This window comes from Rutidosis leptorrhynchoides, chromosome 4, assembly GCF_046630445.1.
Source record: "Rutidosis leptorrhynchoides isolate AG116_Rl617_1_P2 chromosome 4, CSIRO_AGI_Rlap_v1, whole genome shotgun sequence".
Lineage (NCBI taxonomy): Eukaryota > Viridiplantae > Streptophyta > Magnoliopsida > Asterales > Asteraceae > Rutidosis > Rutidosis leptorrhynchoides.
The window spans coordinates 108,223,152-108,245,445 of NC_092336.1; the positions used below are offsets into that span (position 1 = coordinate 108,223,152).

Below are 22,294 nucleotides of genomic sequence, written 5' to 3' on the forward strand. Positions count from 1 at the left end.
ACGTCCTTGTCAATCATTGCACACATATAATTTCCCTGCACGAGTAACAATAATCATGAAACAATCAGTTGCAAATCTGCATGAAAATAATATTGAGTGTAAATGTAAGATTCAATATATAGTATGCACACGAAGACGACATATTAATATCAATACTAACATAGAATTCAAGATATAACTAAAAATCAAAAAAAAAATAAGATTCAACACACACACACACACACACAAATACACATACACACACACATATATATATAATTGTTTTAGCAAATAAAACTAAATACCATAGAACTACATATGGGTATAGCAGAAGACTGAAACAAAAACAAATAACATGTAAATGCATATTCCAGAAAACCTAATCGATCGATTGTAATTGACGAATTTTTGAGTTTCAATTTTAGGGATTTTGGTATCAATTTTTTTAAATCATCCATTGAAATTGATGAATTTCAGGATTAATTCGATATGATCATCAAACGATCGGTGTTATTTGTCATTGAATTTGTGAATTAAAGGATTGGTGAGTGACGAAGTATTGTTCGTAGTTTGAATCTGTGAATGAGAAGGATTGAATTGTCTGGTAATAATTGTATTAAGGTTGTAATTTGGTAGTGTACACGTGGCTGTATTAGAAAATTAGTGAAAATAATCCAGGATTAATGAGAAAAAAGATAATTCTGAGGTTGAATGGCTGAATATCACGTAGATTTAGCTTACCGTTTTAGATATTGATAGATAGATAGATAGATGTAATTTATGCGTTTAGAAATATGATATTTTCACTAAATTTAACCGTAACTTTGTTACTGTACTCGATAAACTACTTCTTCAACCTAACTGCTTTATGTTTGCTACGAGTACTCGTTTAATTTTGTCTCTACTGAAGTAAAATCGTTAATATATACTTGCATGATCTACACTATCAGTAAGAAGCAATCGTGTAAATAAAAGAATACTATTGTTCAATTCAAGACTTTCACCTCCGATAGCAACATAATAAAGCTCAATTTCATACTGCAAACTCTATGTTAATGTTGTTAAACCAAGTCTCTCAATCCATGACTACAAATTCATACACATCTGATTAAAATAGGATCGGAAATTGATCTGAAGTACAGGCATCATTTGATTAATTTGTATTCAAAATGTAGGGTTTTTGAGTTTGCACGCAAGGTGTTTGATGAAATTTCTCAAGTGGATTTAGTTGGTTGGTCTGCTTTGATATCTGGGTACGTGCAGAATGGATATGTTAAAGAGGTTTCACCACCTTTAAAAGAATGTTTTGGTTGAGTATTAGTTGTTACAGATTACAAGTTTACATTTCCTGGTGTTTTAAAAGTGTATGCGTTGAAGAAGGATATCATTTGAGCTATATAGATGCATGAAATTGTGGTGGTGGCTGGTTTTGAATTCGATGTTTTTGCAAATACTTTGGTGGTACTATTGGTGCTATTATTTGGAGTTTTATTACTTTTGTAACCATCAATATAGAACAATCAATGGAGGTTATACGATGAACAATTCGGATAATAATCAAAAGGGTAGAATTTTTATCTTCTCTAATTTGGTGTGTTCTAAAATCTAGTGTGTGACCTCCCTTGTAAAAGTGGTGGATCAATTTCCAAGTAATTTCTTACCTTATTTTTATTATATGTTTTATGATGTGATCATCATCATGTTGACCCAATATAAAATTAGTGGTGGATTAAATATAAGGTTAAAATAAGATAAACTATATTAGTTGACAATGATGATGGTGACACATATGTATGTATATGGAATTGTTATACACTTTTGAATTGTTCATGTTCCATCTTATTTTCACAGATCTTACAGTTTTTTAGTTCTATCTACTTCCAAATGACTTCCTCTAGCAACATGGCTCCTCTAAGGGCTAATGGTAGTAGGTATGATGTATTTCTAAGCTTTAGAGGCGAAGATACTCGTTACGGTTTTACCGATCATCTTAATGAAGCCTTAAAGCTAGCAGGGACTTTGACATTCAGAGATAGTGATGATGCCGAAAGAGGTGAAAAATTGAAGTCAGAAATTGAGAAAGAAATCAAATCATCTGATGCTTCAATAATTGTGTTGTCTGCAAACTATGCAATTTCAACTTGGTGCCTTGATGAACTTTCATTGATCCTTGACCAAAGAAGAGATTGCAATCATTTCGTTTTACCCGTTTTTTATCATGTGGATCCTTCAGATGTTGGTAACCACAGAGGAAGTTTCATGATTGAAGTTAAGCCCTCTGAACGGTGGACCGAAGATAATGTCAATAAGTGGAAGGCCGCCCTTACTGAGGTTTCCAGTGTGATTGGCATGCCTGTTGATGGGTACAATACTTTTAATATTGCATTTCTTTTTTGTAGAATAAGTACAACAACAACAACAACAAAACTCAATACCACATGAGTGGTGTACGGGGAGGTGAGATGTAGACAATCATTCCCCTATTCGAGAATAAAAAACAAGTCATTTCTCCACCCAGATAGAAAACACTTTCAAAAGTGGAAAAAGTCATCCCTCTCTCTATTCGACGGATAGAGAGATTGCTTCCGCGTGGACCTCCAAAAGTAGAATTTTTTTTCTCTTTTTAAGAAATAGTAAAATAAAATTGAGACGCCATGAAAATGGCAGAATCAAATTTCCATGGGTTTTAAAACCTGCGTGGAATTCGATTTAGGCTCTAAACGGCAGTCAGGATGCCAATAAATCGACGCTTGCTGTTGACTCAAAAATACGGCCAATTTTTTAATAGAGCCAATTTTGTAAAATAAGTAAATTAATAATTAACTACTCCATATCTTTTTAGGTTGTATACCTTGGATCATGATAGTTCTCAGTTAGTTAACAAAATAGGAGGGGTGGCAGTAACAAGCTATAAAGTCAAATGCATTTTTTAGTATAATGTTCTAGGTTGGTTTGGGTTTTCCTTGTGTTTTTAAAAGGGGATTTTCACATCAACAATGTGCTATAGCCTATATTAAACATATATTGGTTGTCAAACATTTTTTCACTAAATGTTTTTAAACAACTTTTGATACTCATTAGTTTCCTTTGTGTGTTACATGCCCGAAACAAAATTTATAAAGGAGGTTGTCAACAAAGTATACAATAGACTTGATCGCAAACAGTTTTTTATTCCACCCAATTTAACAGGGATGGATGCCCGATATAAAGAGATACTAAATTGCTGGTTAACAACACAATCATCTGAAGCCGAAATTTTAATAATAAATGGCATGCCAGGAAGTGGCAAGTCAACGTTGGCTCAGTACATCGTGTATACTTACGGTCAGCATTACGAAAGCAGTAGCATTGTTGAAAACATTGGAGGTAGATGTGAAAACTCACGTGAAACGGTTAAACTCCAACAACAGCTTTGCAGTGACATTTCAAGAGGCAAGCACAGAAAAATACATACTGTTTGTCAGGGTACTGCTGAGATCGAAATGCTATTGGCAATGACAAAAGTACTTGTGGTTTTGGATGATATTGTTGAAGAGCATCAATTGGATGATTTTATTGGATACGGTAATATTAACAAAGAAAGCAAGATTATAATAACCACGAAAGTTGATACAAGTAGTTGGTTTATGTCCACATATAGGAGGTTTCAAGAGTACAAAATGAAATTACTGAGTGATGATGAATCATTAGAGCTTTTTAGTCTTCACGCTTTCCGGTCTAAACGTCCAAAAGACGGTTACCAAGAGCTTGCACAACAAGTGGTACAGTATTGTGATGGAAATCCGCTGGCTCTTAGAGTGTTAGGATCCTCGTTGTCTCAAAAAAACAGTGTCGCATTATGGGAAAGCGAATTGAGTTCATTCAAAAAAAAGTATTCATGGTGATATATATGATGTACTAAAAAAGGTCTTGATTTGTTACCAGACTTGGAGAGAGAGTTGCTTTTGCATATCGCTTGTTTCTTTGTTGCCGAAGATGTGGATTATGTTGTTAAAATATTGGAGCCTGATTACTCTGCCAAGTCTAGAATCGAAACTCTAATTAAAAGATCATTTTTGTATGTTACATCAGAAAATAAAATAATGATGCATAGATTGCTTCAAACTATGGGGAGAACCTTTGTGGATAGAGAATCATCAACAGTTGCCAAACGTAGCAGAGTTTGGCGTAACAAGGACTCTTATAATATGATAAGAAGAAAAGAGGTAAGATGCTTATATTCGTACGTTGGAAGTAAAAGAATATTTTTTTTAATTTATCTTACTTCATCAAAGAGTTGGTTCTTTAATTTTCATTCTGATTTAGAGTTCAAGGACCGTAGGTCTAGCACTTGATATTCAAATGCTGATGAAAGAGAATGGTTTCGGTACCAGAGAGTTAAAAGAGGTACTACCACGGGCGGATCCAGGATTTGCAGTCACTGGTGTCACCGGTTAAAACTCAAAAAAATTTCTACTAGATGTTTTATTTCAATGGTGTCACTCATACAAAATTTACACTATCCACTGGTATCACTAGTTAAAAACCCCAAAATTTTTCCACTACATCGCGTATTTCAGTGGTGTCCCGTGCCACCACACTCAACACACTAGGTCCGCCCCTGGGTACTACTACTTTTTACTTCATACGTAAGGTCTTAATGTTGGATTTATTGCAGCTTGATTATCCCACTCATTCTTCTGGTTTTCATGGTTCTATTTGTTTCCAAGTAATGCATATCCACATGGTCTCCCCTCAATGGGAGAATGGAAAATTGCTCAAGTGGAATTTGTGAAGTTTCCTTGTTATTTAAACGAAAAACAAAAAAATACCTCTCCATTATCCTGCTTATTTACGCTCAACCAACTGGCCATACACTAAATATTTATGATAACAAGTGAAAAAATTAGACAAAAATATGTCCTGACCTTTTTCCGCCCTGTAAAAATGCATGATATTTTTTATTACTCAGATATACATGTTAGATAACAGGTCAAGGAGAGATGATCTATTAGGATTTCAGATGCTTTTCAATGGAAATCAAGTTGATTTTTTTAATGATGGTACATAGATTATAAATTGGAATAGCGAGAAAGTGGGATCACTACCAATACTGAATATGTTGACCTAACCGGATAACTAGAACATGTACAAAGCTAACTTGTCCAGTTGGACTTCCCTCCATTAATGTTGACTTATTCTTTAACATGAATTCGTACATGACCGTAAGTTTGCAAAGAGCAGTGCAAATCTAATGTTGATTCTTTTTCACATTTTTTTGTTCTCAACAACTTTCAACCGATGCACTCCAACAGATGGATGAACTGAAATTGCTCAAGCTCGGTTTTGTGAAATTCAACGGATTGTATGAGGACATATCTGTACATTTAAGATGGCTCTGCTGGGTTGGATTTAGCGAAAGTATGATCCATACTGAGATATTCATGGGCAACATGGTTGCTTTAGATTTGAGCTATAGTTGCTTGAAAGAATTTGAACCACCCACGGTAGGGAATGTATGGTCCCTGCCTGTTTTTTAGGGGTGGACTTTAAACTTTTGGTTTTCAAGGTCTTCATACAAATATGTACAATTCTAAGTAAATTTTGTAACTTTTTGCAACAGGTTCTTCATACACTTAAGATTCTTAATCTAAAGGAGTCGCACAGTCTCTTAAAAATCCACAACATTCACCAGATCCCTAATCTTGAGAATTTGATTCTCAAGAACTGTCGCAATCTGTTTCATATTTGTGGGGCCATTGGTAACCTTGAAAAACTTGCTGTTTTGAACATGACAGGGTGTTTAAAGCTGAACAAGATGGAGCAAGTACATACATCAATAGACCTCGAAGCTTCTACTTCTGGTGAAGAAAGAACACAAGTGGCGTTCTTTCCCTTGCCAAAATTATTACAAACATTATTTCTTAATGAATGCAATCTCGAGTCTACTGATCATTTTCCTTTGAGTTTCAATGATCAATCATCTTTGCAATATTTGAATCTGGGCAGTGGTCTATTTGATATTCTGCCTAGTTACAGTCATCTTAGAAACCTGGTGGTTCTCGACTTAAGAAACTGTACAAGACTTGTAGTTTTTCATTTAAAATGTATAGGACACCACTATATTTAACTACTCGGACCCAAACTTGTAATTTTTCGAAAGTAAACAACCACTAAAATAGCATTCAAATATAATTAGTACTCAAAAATTTTTCATGACCCATTGAGTTTGCATCTTGGAATTAACACTGCTACTAATTATTTGCTCTTTATGCAGGTTCGTTAGTACCGTATTTTTGTAGGAGTCCCTGTCATTAAAGAAGTTACATTAAAGATGAGGCTAAATAATATTGATGAAGACCTGAAGTCAATTTATAATCACTATTCAGAGACCAACATCTTAGTAAGTTGAAATCAGGTGTTCAATACATCGATCAAAATTACATTACAATGTTTTGTGATTATATATGTAACCACTTCGACTTTTACTTCAGAAATTTAAATCACGGGTGTTACCTTTATTGTATCCATATTGGATCCAAAGCCTACTCTAAATTTGTGTGAGGACGTTCGTCTGGTAATGTAGATGAAGAACCCTGCAAATTTTATATGCCCATCTCCAATGATCTCAACCATGCTGATTTATGCACCTTTTGTTTCATGAATTTTGCAGATTGATTTGGATATTGATAATGAAATTTTCTAGGAAAGGCAAAGGAGAAAGATGGATCTTACATTGACTTCTTTTGAGCTTTTAAAGAATGTGCCAAATGATTAATTGATACTTTGATAGTTTGAGAGGTGTGTGAGTGAATGAGTATACATTAACCCGAAAAAAGTGCTTATTTGAAGAAAAAGAATGACAATAAATTGCTACAAAATTGTACCAACAAGGTCAACTCATTACTTGGACGGAGAGTTAGTTTGATATGTTTTAATTATAGTTAGGTTTGGTATCGTATATTAACATGACTTTGTGAACCTAAAGTTGGAAAGTCGAGCAATTCCGGATGTAAACTCAATATCACATTGATTGGGGGTAAGTGTTAAAGTCAACATATAAGCTCATGAGTTTCTTCCTCTACTATCAATTGATTTTAGAGTATTTCGGGAGCTCATGACTTATATGTTTAGTGCTTGTAAGACTGTAATCGCTCATATCACTCATCATCCACTCCTGCATCATAAAATGTTGGTCGTCGACCTCATGCTAGATTCTTCCAAACTTCATATTCTCAACAACCACGATGTTTTGAGGGTAATGGTGCAACTTATGTTGGCCAATGGTTCCATGAAGGAGCGCATCCGGTGTAGAGTAGGTGGGTCAATCGCCCCCGACGATAGAATTTTTTTTAATATATTTATATGCTAAAGTTCGTCATACTAATACTACGCTATTACATTGTTTTTTCTTGACGTTTTATCACCGTAAAATAATGAATCCACCTATATTATTGTTTTTTTCCCCTTAACGTTTTAACACCGTAAAAAAAATTATGAATCCACCAATGATTGAACGACCCACAAAGTAATTTCATGGTGGAAACTTGCCTGGCTATGTTACCAGAGATATATGATCGATAGCTCTAATAACATGTCTTACATACAACCCCAAGAGTCCGTTAATACTATAAACCATTTGGTAGTAGAAAGAGGTTCCCTAGACATATATGTATACATTTGTTTTTCCCATATCCGATGTGGAATTGTAAGATGTTCTCACTTAGAATTGGTCTGTTTTTTCTTGGTCTGTTTTAAATCATGACACACACGAAAGTATTAGTTGTTAGACCTAATAGATGCCCAGTTAGGACTCTAATTTTACAAAGCTTCTATGACAGTCATATTATAACCTTTCATGTACCTAAAACTTTTGTCCAATTTGCGCAAACGTAAATTTGAAACATTTTATACGAATATTATTTAAACAATAACTTGTGTAATACAAATAAGTAAACATAGCCATTGTCAACTTATCTTAACCACATACAATAGTAAATCAAACACAAGACTACTTAACTTTCAAGTGACGTTAAACCTGACTAAAAGCTTCTGCACCACACGAACAGTGGCTAATTTTCTGCACCTCGTTCACGAACCAAAAACTTATTCCCCGATCGATTTCCTCTTCCTACCAAAAATAGAAGATTTTTGTATTCTTGGTCCACCCATTCTCCAACTCTTAAAAGCTGCAGTTGACGACTTAGCAGCATCGTACACTTCAAAATCAAAAAATGTAAAAAAAAAAAAAAAAAAAAAAAAAAAAAAAAAAACCCATCAATTATCAATTATAAACTGAAAAATTGAGCAAAATAAATAATTTATCCAAATCTCACATTTTGTTTCTTCTTTAGTTAGTAGCGATAGATATTTCGGAGTCAGTGCAGATGTTGTAGTATGTGCCTTTATGAGAACTTCCTTATACCTTGTCCGAAAAGCAACTAACAACAAAGGTCCTATCGTTTTATCACCGATCCTGATCCATATGACAGGAAAATAATTAAAAATGTTCTTACAGCAATACAAAATCTAAGAACACAAATTCATGAATAAAAGCAAGAATCAGTACTGACAATTTCACTATCTTGCATCCTAACTCATAAAAATATGAAGAACGAGATCTTAAGTCAACATGTGCACCATCAGCCTCTATTTCTTCCCGAGTTCTGATATAGAAACACGATACGTGCATATATCACAAAACATCTTAACTAACTCATATTTAACAAAAATCACAAAAAACAAAAAAAAAAATTAACAAAATTAGCTAATGAATACTGGACTTACTTTTTAGCAAAACAAGGAGGAACGCTGACAATTACTGTGCGTCTGAGGTGCAGTTCTTGAGCAAGCCAAAACGGCAATTCGACCTTAGACTTTGGTTCTATCTGATTTAACAAATGCTTGCATTATACAATACAGTAATTAAAACTACCAATTAACATATTCATAAACGAAATGAAGGTTGAATGATTTACTGTATTTGATTCATTAGATTCAAACAAACCAGTTCCATTTACAGCCTCTTCGAATACTGCTGGAACAAGCTACAAATAAATCAATAGGCATATCATATCATATCATATCATACATATGAACAGTGTTAACATATTAAATGAAACAATAACGAAATAAGTTCCTAACCTCTTCATCTGCAAGAATATCATTGATGTCATAATATTGTGCCATGATCAATTAAACAGCCAGATCAAACTGCACAACAACTTAATTACTCAATAACATGCTAAACGATAACAATTATTATTTAACTTTGATTAAATCTCATGAATTGATAAAATTCAGTAAGTCTGTAATCTGTAGTATAGGCTTAATCAGACAGTCCCTAATATACATGATATAAATTAATAACAGTTGATTCCAGCTATTTAATTATCAAAATTAGAATGTGCTTTTCAATATACTAATCTATTGCAGTAGAAAAAATCAATAGAATTTAATAATTAATTTTTTAATGTAAAGCAAGATGAAATGAACGAGTAAATGGCGAAATGAAAACCTAGCCCTAATTAGTTCAATTGGAGCTATAAATTTAAATCCAATCATACCTTCAGAGGTTTTCCAGATCTTGGGCTGTCGGAATCGAAGATTTCTATCGCTTAATTTGAGAATAATAACAAAAACAAAAAGATTCAAATTTGGGGTTGTTAGGGTTTTTTAGACAATTTTTTCTTTTGTTCTCAAAATGCGGGTTAATTAGGCGGGAGGGAAATACAAAAGGAAATCAAAATATTTATTGTGTTTTAATGACTTGAAAGTTTATTAAAATATAAGCTCAACCTCTCATAAACTTCTATAAGCTCGAATAAGCTACGCGCCAAATACACCCCTAGCTCATAAGCTCCAGCTCCAACTATAAGCTCCAGCTCCAGCTAGTTTCATCCAAACACACCCTAATTTTAATAGTATATAGCTACCTTTAGTAGCCAATGTTATAATTAAGAACTTGTAGTATTATAAGAATGGAGAAAAGCTTCAGAAGTAAATGGAAATATTGGTGTACATACTAATTACAATCGATCACATATTTACAGTACAATAATTCACTGTGGAGTTAGGTGGAACAGTAATATCCGTGAGTTTCATCCACCAAATTTGTTGATCTACTAAATTTACTTTATCAAAAGTGTCGGCCACTTTATCAAAAATCTGTGACTTATAACACTCCCCCTTGGACGACAATTTTGTTTCATTAAAAAAAATCAACTACATGTTACTGCCTCGTTAAAAATCCTGCTAAAGAAAAACCTAGTGGAATAAAAACTTTAGCTAAGGGAAAACGAGTGCAGCATAGAGTTGACTCCCCCCTCAAGTAGACATCGCTGAGTCGTCATATCTTTTGAACATGCCTCGTGCCAATATGCGTTCTGAAAATAGCAGTTGGAAGTGCTTTGGTGAAAAGATCGCCAGAGTTTTTTGCTGGATTGAACATATCTCATTTCAATCTGGTTGTCTTTGATGAGATCTTGAGTGTATGAGAAGAATCTAGGAGGTATGTGTTTCGTTCGGTCACTTTTGATATACTCTTCTTTCATCTGTGCTATGCAAGCTGCATTATCTTCATAGATAGTTGTTTGACTTTTATCGCGTTCTAGTCCACAAGAATTAGTAATGAGTTGTGTCACTGATCTCAATCAAAAATATTCCCGAGTGGCTTTATGTAATGCAATCACTTCGGCATGATTTGATGATGTTGCAACAAGTGTTTGTTTTTTGAGAATGCCATGATATTGCAGTACCTCCATTTAGGAATACATATCTAGTTTGTGATTTAGCTTTATGTGGATCAGATAAATAACCTGCATCTGAATAACCAACCAAATCTTGTTTTGATTCGTTAGAATAAAATAATCCTAAATCATTAGTTTCTCGAAGGTATCGAAATATATGTTTGATCCCATTCCAGTGTCTTTTGGTAGGCGCTGAGCTGAACCTGGTCAACAAATTAACTGTAAAAGAAATGTCAGGTCTTGTACAATTTGTAAAATACATAATAGCCCCAATTTCACTAAGATATGGAATTTCTGATCCGTTAAGATCTTCATGGTCTTCACGGGAATGAAATGGATCAGTTTCAATATTGAGTGATCCAACAACCAATGGTTTTATCTTTAAAAATATTTTAAAATATTTTCGATATAAGTTGTTTGATGTATTAAGTAAGTTATTAGTCATATGCTCAATATGTAAATCAACGTAATACTTGATTTTTTTTATTTCAAAATCTTTCTTTAGAAGTTGAATGGCTTCGTAGATTTCTTTATTTAAGATAATTGACATAAACAACTACGATCACATATCCGAACATTGTTTTTATAAAAACACATGTGCAAATAAATTTATATGTATACCATTTTCTTATCAATTAGTCATTTAATCGGTTATACCACATACGTCCAGATTGTATAGACCCATTTAAAAATCTTTGTGATTTAATGGAATACATTCCATTGGGTTTTACATTAGATGCTTATGATACCTTAAACCCTTCAGGTATATTTATATATATCACTGTCAAGTGATCCATACAGATAAGTAGTAACAACATCCACGAGATACATTTAAGTAACTACCAGGTTGATTAAGTATCTAATAAGTAATTGTATCCATTACAAGAGGATAAGTTTTCCTCATAATTCATTTCTGGTCTTTGTGAAAAATCTTGAGTTACAAGTCTAGTTTTGCCTTGTAACTTCATTTGCACATTTATTTTTCGGATAAAAATTCATTTGTATCCCATAATTTTCACATATTTAAAAATGATAACGATTCATCTGAAAACTTTTATTTTATTGAGCGATTCTAATTCAGCTCGTATTGCTCATTTCCATTGAGCTCAATCATGTCTATTTTGATATTCAATGACAGATTTTGGTTCCAGATCATCATCTTTATTCATGATGTCATTGTAACATTATATGAAAATATCTCATCAAGATTTTTCATTTCATTTCGGTTCCATAATATTGCATAATTTATCGCAATTTATGTATTTACATTTATCAATATCCTCTGCATAAGGAATATTGATTTGTGGTTCTTCTTGAACATTTTCTGTTACCTCATTATCAGGTGATTTTCCTTTTCGAGGATTTTTATCTTTAGAACCAATTGGTCTTCCACGTTTCATACGTGACAAAGACTCATGAGTGACATTATTGCTAGCTTTTGGAATTTCAATTCGAGCTGGAGCATTTCCTGCTATTATATATGATTTAGTCATTCTTTTTGTATCTTTAAATGAATCAAGTAATTGATTTGCGAGTTCTTGCATACGCATTATCTTTTGAACTTTTGTTTCGCATTCTTTAATGCGAGGATCAAGATACCTTAATTGATGTTCACACCATAAAACATCATTTTATTTATTTTTCATTTCTTCCCCTAATATAGGGACCAATTTTTCATTAAAAAGACAATCAGCAAAACGTGCTATAATAACATCACCCGTCATGAGTTCAATGTATCTTATAATTGAAGATGTTTCATATCCAATATATATATATATATATATATATATATATATATATATATATATATATATATGGCTCATATAGTGTGTTGTGGTGGCGCAACTAGAGCATACACTCCACAATCAAATGTTCTAATGGTGGGAAAATTTTGGCTCTTGGCCAAAATCAAGTTATCGGAGAGAATATGTATGACTTGCACTTCGTCTAATATGAATTAATGTCACATCATGTAAATTTGCATGTCCCCATATAAATATTGAGAGTTCAGTATTCATTTTCAATGGTCTAGTTATTAGCTACAAGCATTTAATTATTGATTCAGCTAAACCAATTTTGTATGTACATGAGCAATAGGGTGTTCAACAACAATCCCTATAGAAATATAATAATCATTAAATGCTTGAGATGTTAACTCATCAGCATTATCAATTTGCACCCTTTTAATGGTGTAATAAAAAAAATGTGCTCTTAATTTAATAATTTGTGCAAGAAACTATGCAAATGTGTGACGACCCGGAAATTTCCGACCAAATTTAAACTCTAATCTTTATATTATTCCGACACGATAAGCAAAGTTTGTTAAGTTAAATCTCAAGAATTTTAAGCTGTGTTCATACATTCATTATAACCTCGACCAAATTCCGACGATTCACGAACCGTTATATATAAATAGATATGTATATGTATATATATATTATAAATTGAGAATATTAATAAAGTATTAAGCGTATAATACTTTATACGAACGTATTTGTTTCAATATGATTTTCGGCGAAATAAAAAAAAAAATATATATTAAATGATTGAATTATCAGAAACATTGAATTATGATTACAAGTCTCTGTTGAGAGGTCCACTATGATTTGAGAAAATCTATTCCTCTTAACGATATCCAGAATAATTTGTAAAGCTATTTATAAATAAAAACAAAAAGTGTCATTTACGAAAGTTAGACAAAAGTTAGTGGAGAATTGGTTTCCATAATATTCTATTAATCTATTTTCAAACGTACAAAGACGTTTTCAGTTTAAAAAGAACTTTATTATTAAAACGTATATAACTTTTATAAATATCTAGAATCACTTTTGACAACTCATTACTTAACCAGTATAATAAATATAACGATATTTATATTTTATTTCATTAAATATATATAACGATTTAAATTAATATTATATATATTTATACGCGTATTATACATACATAGTTTTTATACTTTTACTATACTTTAACTTTACCTTTACTTTACTTTTACTTTACTTTAACTTTAATAATTCACTTTAATAATTCATACTTTAATAATTCATACTTTAATAATTCACTTTAATAATTCATACTTTAATAATTCACTTTAGTAATTCATACTTTAATAATTCACTTTAATAATTCATACTTTAATAATTCACTTTAATAATTCATACTTTAATAATTCACTTTAATAATTCATACTTTAATAATTCACTTTAATAATTCATACTTTAATAATTCACTTTAATAATTCAAAAATCTATTATAAATAGAATTCAATAGGTTTCATTATCTCATAGAAACTTGAAAATATATTTCTCTAAACTCTCTCAATCGATTTATATATATATATATATATATATATATATATATATATATATATATATATATATATATATATATATATATATATATATATATATATATATATTTGCTCTGTATTATTTCAAGATATTATTAGTATACATAAAATATTACGACGGAGTGGTGTCCGAGTGATTTCAAAATAGTTTTTTTTAATGAGTCGAAGCTAAGGAAATTATGGGTTATAGCTATGGAGGTGATGAGTATGCTTCATGGGTATGCTCGTGAGGTCAATCTAGTGTTTATCATCTCCGTTGCGTCTACGTACTTTCCTGCAATATTGAATCTAAATATTGATACGTTCGTGAATCAGAGGCCAACCTTGCACTTGTTAAATGACGTTATATGTATTTTTACTACGAAATACAGTATGGTGAGTTTCATTTGCTCCCTTTTTATATATATTTTTGGGCTGAGAATACATGCGCTGATTTATAAATGTTTTACGAAATAGGCACAAGTACTAAAACTAATTCTATGTGGGTTTAAACCGGAAATATACCCTTAGCTTGGTAACATTAAACTACTTGTCTATGTACAGTAGGCGCGAATTCTAAAGATAGATCTATTGGGCCTGACAAACCCCATCCTGACTATGGGATGCTTTAGTACTTCGAGGTTCTTTTAAACACACCTGATCTGGTGTACTTCAGAGGGTAAAACATGAACGTTAAGGCTTGTTACCGGGTGCCTACAACTTATAGAATACTTTTATACACTTGCGAGTGTACATATATTTATAAACGAAAATCTTGTGGTCTATTAATATATTGAAATGATTGTTATGATAAACCTATGAACTCACCAACCTTTTGGTTGACACTTTAAAGCATGTTTATTCTCAGGTATTAAAGAAATCTTTCGCTGTGCATTAGCTCATTTTAAGGATATTACTTGGAGTCATTCATGGCATATTTTGAAAGACGTTGCATTCGAGTCATTGAGTTCATCAAGATTATTATTATGTCAATTATAGTTGGATGTATTATCAAATGGTGTGCATGCCGTCAACTTTCGTTGTAAAGAAAGTTTGTCTTTTAAAAACGAATGTAATGTTTGTAAAATGTATCATATAGAGGTCAAATACCTCGCGATGTAATCAACTATTGTGAATCGTTTATAATATATATGAACGGGTCCTTTCAGTTGGTATCAGAGCGGTGGTCTTAGCGAACCAGGTCTGCATTAGTGTGTCTAACTGATAGTCGTTAGGATGCATTAGTGAGCCTGGACTTCGACCGTGTCTGCATGTCAAAAGTTTTGCTTATCATTTTTGTCGGAATTGCCTGCTTATCATTCTTAGTCTAGACACGTCTTACTGCATTGATTGCATAAATAGTGTATAGACAAAATACATATCTTAGCGTATCTGCTAATCCATATCTTAGCGTATCTGTTACTGTAAACTTTGCCTGACATATCACGTAAATTCCTCCGTAATCTACGAAATCTTTTGCCCTATATATATATATATATATATATATATATATATATATATATATATATATATATATATATATATATATATAGATATTCTATGTAATTAGAATACCACCCGATAGCCAAAAAATCATTTCATATCGAAAAATCCTTTATTCAATCGAACGAAATGGAATTCGTCATTAGTTCAAGTCCCTCGAATTCCGATATGGAATCCCACTCAAGCTCCGAAAGCAGTGTGACCGGAATGGATCAACCAATTAGCCATCATCTATTCTAGATGAATTGGGGATAGGTTCGTAGCCTCCTCAATAATTGGAGACAAGAAGAAGGTGATCCCTTCCATTCACCACATTGCCCTCTTGGCGATGAACCTGAAGCACTTACCGGCGAACCGGTCCGAAACACCATTTTCTCTCTCATTTCCAGAGTATCTCGTCACGATTATATACTACATTAAATTCTAGATTTTATTTATTCGCTCGTCCGAACCGACAATCACCCCAGTGTAATAGAAGAAGTCAACGAGCTTCGCGCTCGAGTAGTGGCTTTAGAGAATATGGTGCAAGGGTTACAAACACCAACAAATAACGAAGTATTAATTCATAATTTCAATTTTATTGAATAAATACTCCGTAAAAGTTATGTAATTTCTAAAGTCTTTAGGGATTATTCAGTTCTAGTTTCAACCGTAAATCAAATGAGTTTAATTTAATATTAACTCATTAAATCTATGTTACATCTGAAGAAAATATGTACATATATATTTTCATAAAGACTGTAATAAAATTCTGTTGTACAAAATATTAATTGTGAAATTTTTTTTAACGGGTAGGTAATACCCGAGAGATATATAAATTCACAATTAATATATTATATTTTTCGAAACTGATTCAGCAATCATCAACTATACTCCCTACTTTCACAACAATATCCATTCTTTCATATAAATCAAAACAATCATACTCATTCAAATTCAATTATATATTCTGATTTTGAAATCGCATAATTCAATTCGAAATATAACCAGTATCATCACTCTTAGATTCCTATATCTTTCAAATCTATACTTTGACTTCAAAACTGTGTTAGAACATCATATGTATTAACGATTACAATATGTGCTCAAACCCTTCGAAATTCCTGAAGACACTTCAACTAAGGAACAATCGAGATGATGATCCAACCACATGTTACCCACAGTTATACACCTGAAAAACTCTCAAAACCCAAGTCATAGTTCGACACGTATCCGTGTTAGACCCTTTGGCATTTACTAGCTAATATAACTTTTCAATTCCGTTTAAAAATAGACAGTTTTGTCACAGCTCCGGTAAGTCAACTTCGACTTCTCAATCAAAAAAAAAAGTCTTATTATAACCTCGATAGATACGTTGCCTTTTCGCCAACGTTACCGGGGAATCGTTTACATTCACCACATTAGCAATAAACTTACCAACAACTTCACTGATCTTTGACTTTCTAAAAAAAAAAATAATCATTATAATTATCGAAACCTTATCATATACTCATTCGTACCTTATAACAAGAATTGCCATACCAATTATTGAGAATCAGCAATCAGTATTTTGAAACCTCGCAGCATGTCTACATCAACAATTACATATACACACAACATCTACCTCCAAGACTTACATTCTTTGAATGAGAAATTTCTGAAAAACACCTTAAACTGCGAACCAGTTTTCGAAATTTTAAAAAATGCTGATGAAGCAGCAAAAACTGTAAACGACCTTAACAGTAAAAAGTTGGATGATAAAGGATAGTATATTGGCAAAGCTCAGAAAAAGAGAAGATTTGGAACTGGAAAACGGATTGAGCAAAGTATGAAGGAGGCTGTGGACAAATCACAAAGGCTGAACCTGCCTTCAAAGAATCCAAATGATTCAGTACTTGCTGAAGTCAATAACGAATACCTTGCTCCTGACTCTAAACCCCTGCGGACAATATCCTTCATCATCCTCTGATATTAGACATTCTAAGATATCATCGTATCTTTCATTATAAATATCATCCATACTTCTGAAGATATTTTTATAATTATTCTTATCTGAAATCATTTACCTCTTCGCGCTATCTGTATTATATCATAAAAGAAACTATTTTAGTTTCTAAATTCTGAAACATTCGAGTTTAAAATAGGAATATTCTTGAAGAAGTGTTGGGAGCTGAAGCATGAGTTAGTATAATATAATGACACTTGATCAACGTGATTATATTACAGTAATTCATGCTGAGTTTCTAAATGGAACATGATGATTCACAGATCATAACGTCATCATGTGCTATGTTACACGACTCTTGTATTCTCTTTGATCTCTAAATATCAAGAAAATATTTCTTGATGATTCGGCCTTTTCCGAGGTATTCTGGTAATTTGACAAGTCAAGATCGTGTCATTATAATTTCCTTCCTAGAACATTAACAATGTTCATTCCGAAATTTATATCTGCGAATTCTGGACCATTACAAGCGGTGCTTAATCGCAAGAAGAAGAAACGAAAGGACAAAGCTCCGAACTAGAAATGGGAGTATAAATCATAGCAAATAGAAGAGAGCATTAACTGTGGATGACAATGATTATAGAAGAAGCAAGGACTTTGAAATATAAGGGAAGATATAAAACCCAACAACAACCCAGAAATCACAAACCGTATATATCAATGCATATAGCAATATAAAGACACGGGAGAACTAAAAACACTATAAAACCAAGAGTATAGTAGAAGTAAATAGATTCTTCCGGAGGCAGATGAAAAAGAAGAGCGACAGATATGAAAGTGAGGAGTATATCAAGAATCGGCACTGGATGAAGCATATTGACAAATACTTTAAAATATGAGTTGAGAAGGTGTGAGTTGTAAGAAAACAAATGAGGTGGATTTATAGTGAAATATCCGACAGAGAAATCAAAATGGATTATCGCATTAATTCGAAGAGGATCGTAATTTCCTTAATCGCCGAATAATCAAATCCAATATAGATTACAAATATTTTCTTTTCGGAGATCAATCGTGATGACGTTAAAAGATACGAAGAATCACTATTATCTTATTTCATTCATTTACGATAACTTCACTCACACGCTTCGAGTAATCGAATTATTTTATCCATTCTTCTTGAACATGATAAAACTCTATAATCGTTATAATAACATTCTCATTGTTAGTCATGACGACCTCTATCAAATTTCGGGGACGAAATTTCTTTAACGGGTAGGTACTGTGACGACCCAGAAATTTCCGACCAGATTTAAACTTTAATCTTTATATTATTCCGACACGATAAGCAAAGTTTGTTAAGTTAAATCTCAAGAATTTTAAACTGTGTTCATACATTCATTATAACCTCGACCAAATTCTGACGATTCACGAACCGTTATATATAAATAGATATGTATATGTATATATATATTATAAATTGAGAATATTAATAAAGTATTAAGCGTATAATACTTTATACGAACGTATTTGTTTCAATATGATTTTCGGCGAAATTAAAAAAAAATATATTAAATGATTGAATTATCAGAAACATTGAATTATGATTACAAGTCTCTGTTGAGAGGTCCACTATGATTTGAGAAAATCTATTCCTCTTAACGATATCCAGAATAATTTGTAAAGCTATTTATAAATAAAAACAAAAAGTGTCATTTACGAAAGTTAGACAAAAGTTAGTGGAGAATTGGTTTCCATAATATTCTATTAATCTATTTTCAAACGTACAAAGACGTTTTCAGTTTAAAAAGAACTTTATTATTAAAACGTATATAACTTTTATAAATATCTAGAATCACTTTTGACAACTCATTACTTAACCAGTATAATAAATATAACGATATTTATATTTTATTTCATTAAATATATATAACGATTTAAATTAATATTATATATATTTATACGCGTATTATACATACATAGTTTTTATACTTTTACTATACTTTAACTTTACCTTTACTTTACTTTTACTTTACTTTAACTTTAATAATTCACTTTAATAATTCATACTTTAATAATTCATACTTTAATAATTCACTTTAATAATTCATACTTTAATAATTCACTTTAGTAATTCATACTTTAATAATTCACTTTAATAATTCATACTTTAATAATTCACTTTAATAATTCATACTTTAATAATTCACTTTAATAATTCATACTTTAATAATTCACTTTAATAATTCATACTTTAATAATTCACTTTAATAATTCAAAAATCTATTATAAATAGAATTCAATAGGTTTCATTATCTCATAGAAACTTGAAAATATATTTCTCTAAACTCTCTCAATCGATTTATATATATATATATATATATATATATATATATATATATATATATATATATATATATATATATATATATATATTTGCTCTGTATTATTTCAAGATATTATTAGTATACATAAAATATTACGACGGAGTGGTGTCCGAGTGATTTCAAAATAGTTTTTTTTAATGAGTCGAAGCTAAGGAAATTATGGGTTATAGCTATGGAGGTGATGAGTATGCTTCATGGGTATGCTCGTGAGGTCAATCTAGTGTTTATCATCTCCGTTGCGTCTACGTACTTTCCTGCAATATTGAATCTAAATATTGATACGTTCGTGAATCAGAGGCCAACCTTGCACTTGTTAAATGACGTTATATGTATTTTTACTACGAAATACAGTATGGTGAGTTTCATTTGCTCCCTTTTTATATATATTTTTGGGCTGAGAATACATGCGCTGATTTATAAATGTTTTACGAAATAGGCACAAGTACTAAAACTAATTCTATGTGGGTTTAAACCGGAAATATACCCTTAGCTTGGTAACATTAAACTACTTGTCTATGTACAGTAGGCGCGAATTCTAAAGATAGATCTATTGGGCCTGACAAACCCCATCCTGACTATGGGATGCTTTAGTACTTCGAGGTTCTTTTAAACACACCTGATCTGGTGTACTTCAGAGGGTAAAACATGAACGTTAAGGCTTGTTACCGGGTGCCTACAACTTATAGAATACTTTTATACACTTGCGAGTGTACATATATTTATAAACGAAAATCTTGTGGTCTATTAATATATTGAAATGATTGTTATGATAAACCTATGAACTCACCAACCTTTTGGTTGACACTTTAAAGCATGTTTATTCTCAGGTATTAAAGAAATCTTCCGCTGTGCATTAGCTCATTTTAAGGATATTACTTGGAGTCATTCATGGCATATTTTGAAAGACGTTGCATTCGAGTCATTGAGTTCATCAAGATTATTATTATGTCAATTATAGTTGGATGTATTATCAAATGGTGTGCATGCCGTCAACTTTCGTTGTAAAGAAAGTTTGTCTTTTAAAAACGAATGTAATATTTGTAAAATGTATCATATAGAGGTCAAATACCTCGCGATGTAATCAACTATTGTGAATCGTTTATAATATATATGAACGGGTCCTTTCAAAATGCCATTTTACGACTTGATAATAGACAAACATGAGACCATCTACTAAATGCGTCTATCAGAACATGAAATGTCTAAATGGTCCACATGGTGGATGAATTTATTCACATATTTCACCTTGAATTCTTTCAAGAAACATTTGTGATTCCTTTTCACAATATACTTTTCATTAATCACCATATGTGCTTTTCATTAATCACCATATGAGCTTTTTATTAATCACCATATGTACTTTTTCATTAATCACTGTAACATCCCAGGTAACATGTTCCCCGTAGCATGATATTGTCCGCTTTACCTGTAGGCGCACGGATTTTTCTTGGCAACCACACACGACGAGCACTTTTCCAGGAGGTCACCCATCCTGGTAGTGCTCTCGCCTGAGCACGGTTAACTGCAGAGTTCTTATGGAATCTGCTACGCTTGTAGTCCCAAAACGCGTCATGCTAGAAAAGGTCTCCACACCCTTATAAGGCATGCTTCGTTCCCCTCTCCAACCGATGTGGGACGGATGTAACACGGGTGTTACAATCCTCCCCCTAATGGGACACAACGTCCTCGCTGTGCACATTTGATCCGGGGCCTGGCTCTGATACCATATGTAACATCCCAGGTAACATGTTCCCCGTAGCATGATATTGTCCGCTTTGCCTGTAGGCGCACGGATTTTTCTTGGCAACCACACACGACGAGCACTTTCCCAGGAGATCACCCATCCTGGTAGTGCTCTCGCCTGAGCACGGTTAACTGCAGAGTTCTTATGGGATCTGCTACGCTTGTGGTCCCAAAACGCGTCATGCTAGGAAAGGTCTCCACACCCTTATAAGGCATGCTTCGTTCCCCTCTCCAACCGATGTGGGATGGATGTAACACGGGTATTACAATCACCATATGTGCTTTTCATTAATCATCATATGTGCTTTTCATTAATCACCATATGAGCTTTTCATTAATCACCATATGTGCTTTTCATTAATTACCATATGTGCTTTTCATCATATATCCTTTTCACCATATGCACTTTTAATCATATGCGCTGCGCTTTTCATCATATGCGGTTTTCATCATATGCGCTTTTAATCATATGCGTTGCGCTTTTCATCATATGCGCTGCGCTTTTCATCATATGCGCTTTTCGGTGCTACATAGATATTTCTCATTTTATGTTATCATTGACTGATAATCATATCCATTATGATATATATCAGATAAACTTAACAAATTTCTTTTTGATTTGAGAGAAAACAAGATTTTATTTATCAGAAAATTCGTACAATTTGGTAACATGAATTTTGCCTTTCTCGTTCATTTTATCAAG

The 22,294-nt window shown here is 32.4% G+C and overlaps 2 protein-coding genes across 3 annotated transcripts; one reads left to right on the forward strand and one right to left on the reverse strand.

The window, feature by feature from the left end:
- Nucleotides 1-1,881: 1,881 nt before the first annotated feature.
- On the forward strand, nt 1,882-6,736 carry LOC139840892 (disease resistance protein RUN1-like). Its single transcript, XM_071831133.1, has 9 exons — nt 1,882-2,383; nt 3,061-3,834; nt 3,886-4,184; nt 4,285-4,365; nt 4,637-4,687; nt 4,931-5,002; nt 5,274-5,465; nt 5,582-5,785; nt 6,665-6,736. The coding sequence occupies exons 1-9, from the start codon at nt 1,882-1,884 to the stop codon at nt 6,734-6,736; spliced, it is 2,247 nt and encodes a 748-aa protein (XP_071687234.1).
- Nucleotides 6,737-7,922: 1,186 nt separating this feature from the next.
- LOC139844169 (DNA replication complex GINS protein PSF3-like) lies at nt 7,923-9,655 on the reverse strand. 2 transcript variants are annotated; one of them, XM_071834372.1, is made up of 7 exons: nt 9,525-9,655; nt 9,103-9,171; nt 8,937-9,005; nt 8,746-8,846; nt 8,532-8,624; nt 8,295-8,434; nt 7,923-8,177 (listed from the first exon to the last, which is right to left on the reverse strand). In XM_071834372.1, exons 2-7 carry the CDS (start codon nt 9,145-9,147, stop codon nt 8,065-8,067), a joined length of 561 nt encoding a protein of 186 aa, XP_071690473.1. In that variant the 5' UTR covers nt 9,148-9,171; nt 9,525-9,655; the 3' UTR covers nt 7,923-8,064. The 2 variants fall into 2 exon arrangements, with proteins under 2 accessions (XP_071690473.1, XP_071690472.1); XM_071834371.1 differs by having other exon boundaries at nt 8,746-8,861.
- Between the last annotated feature and the right edge of the window lie 12,639 nt (nt 9,656-22,294).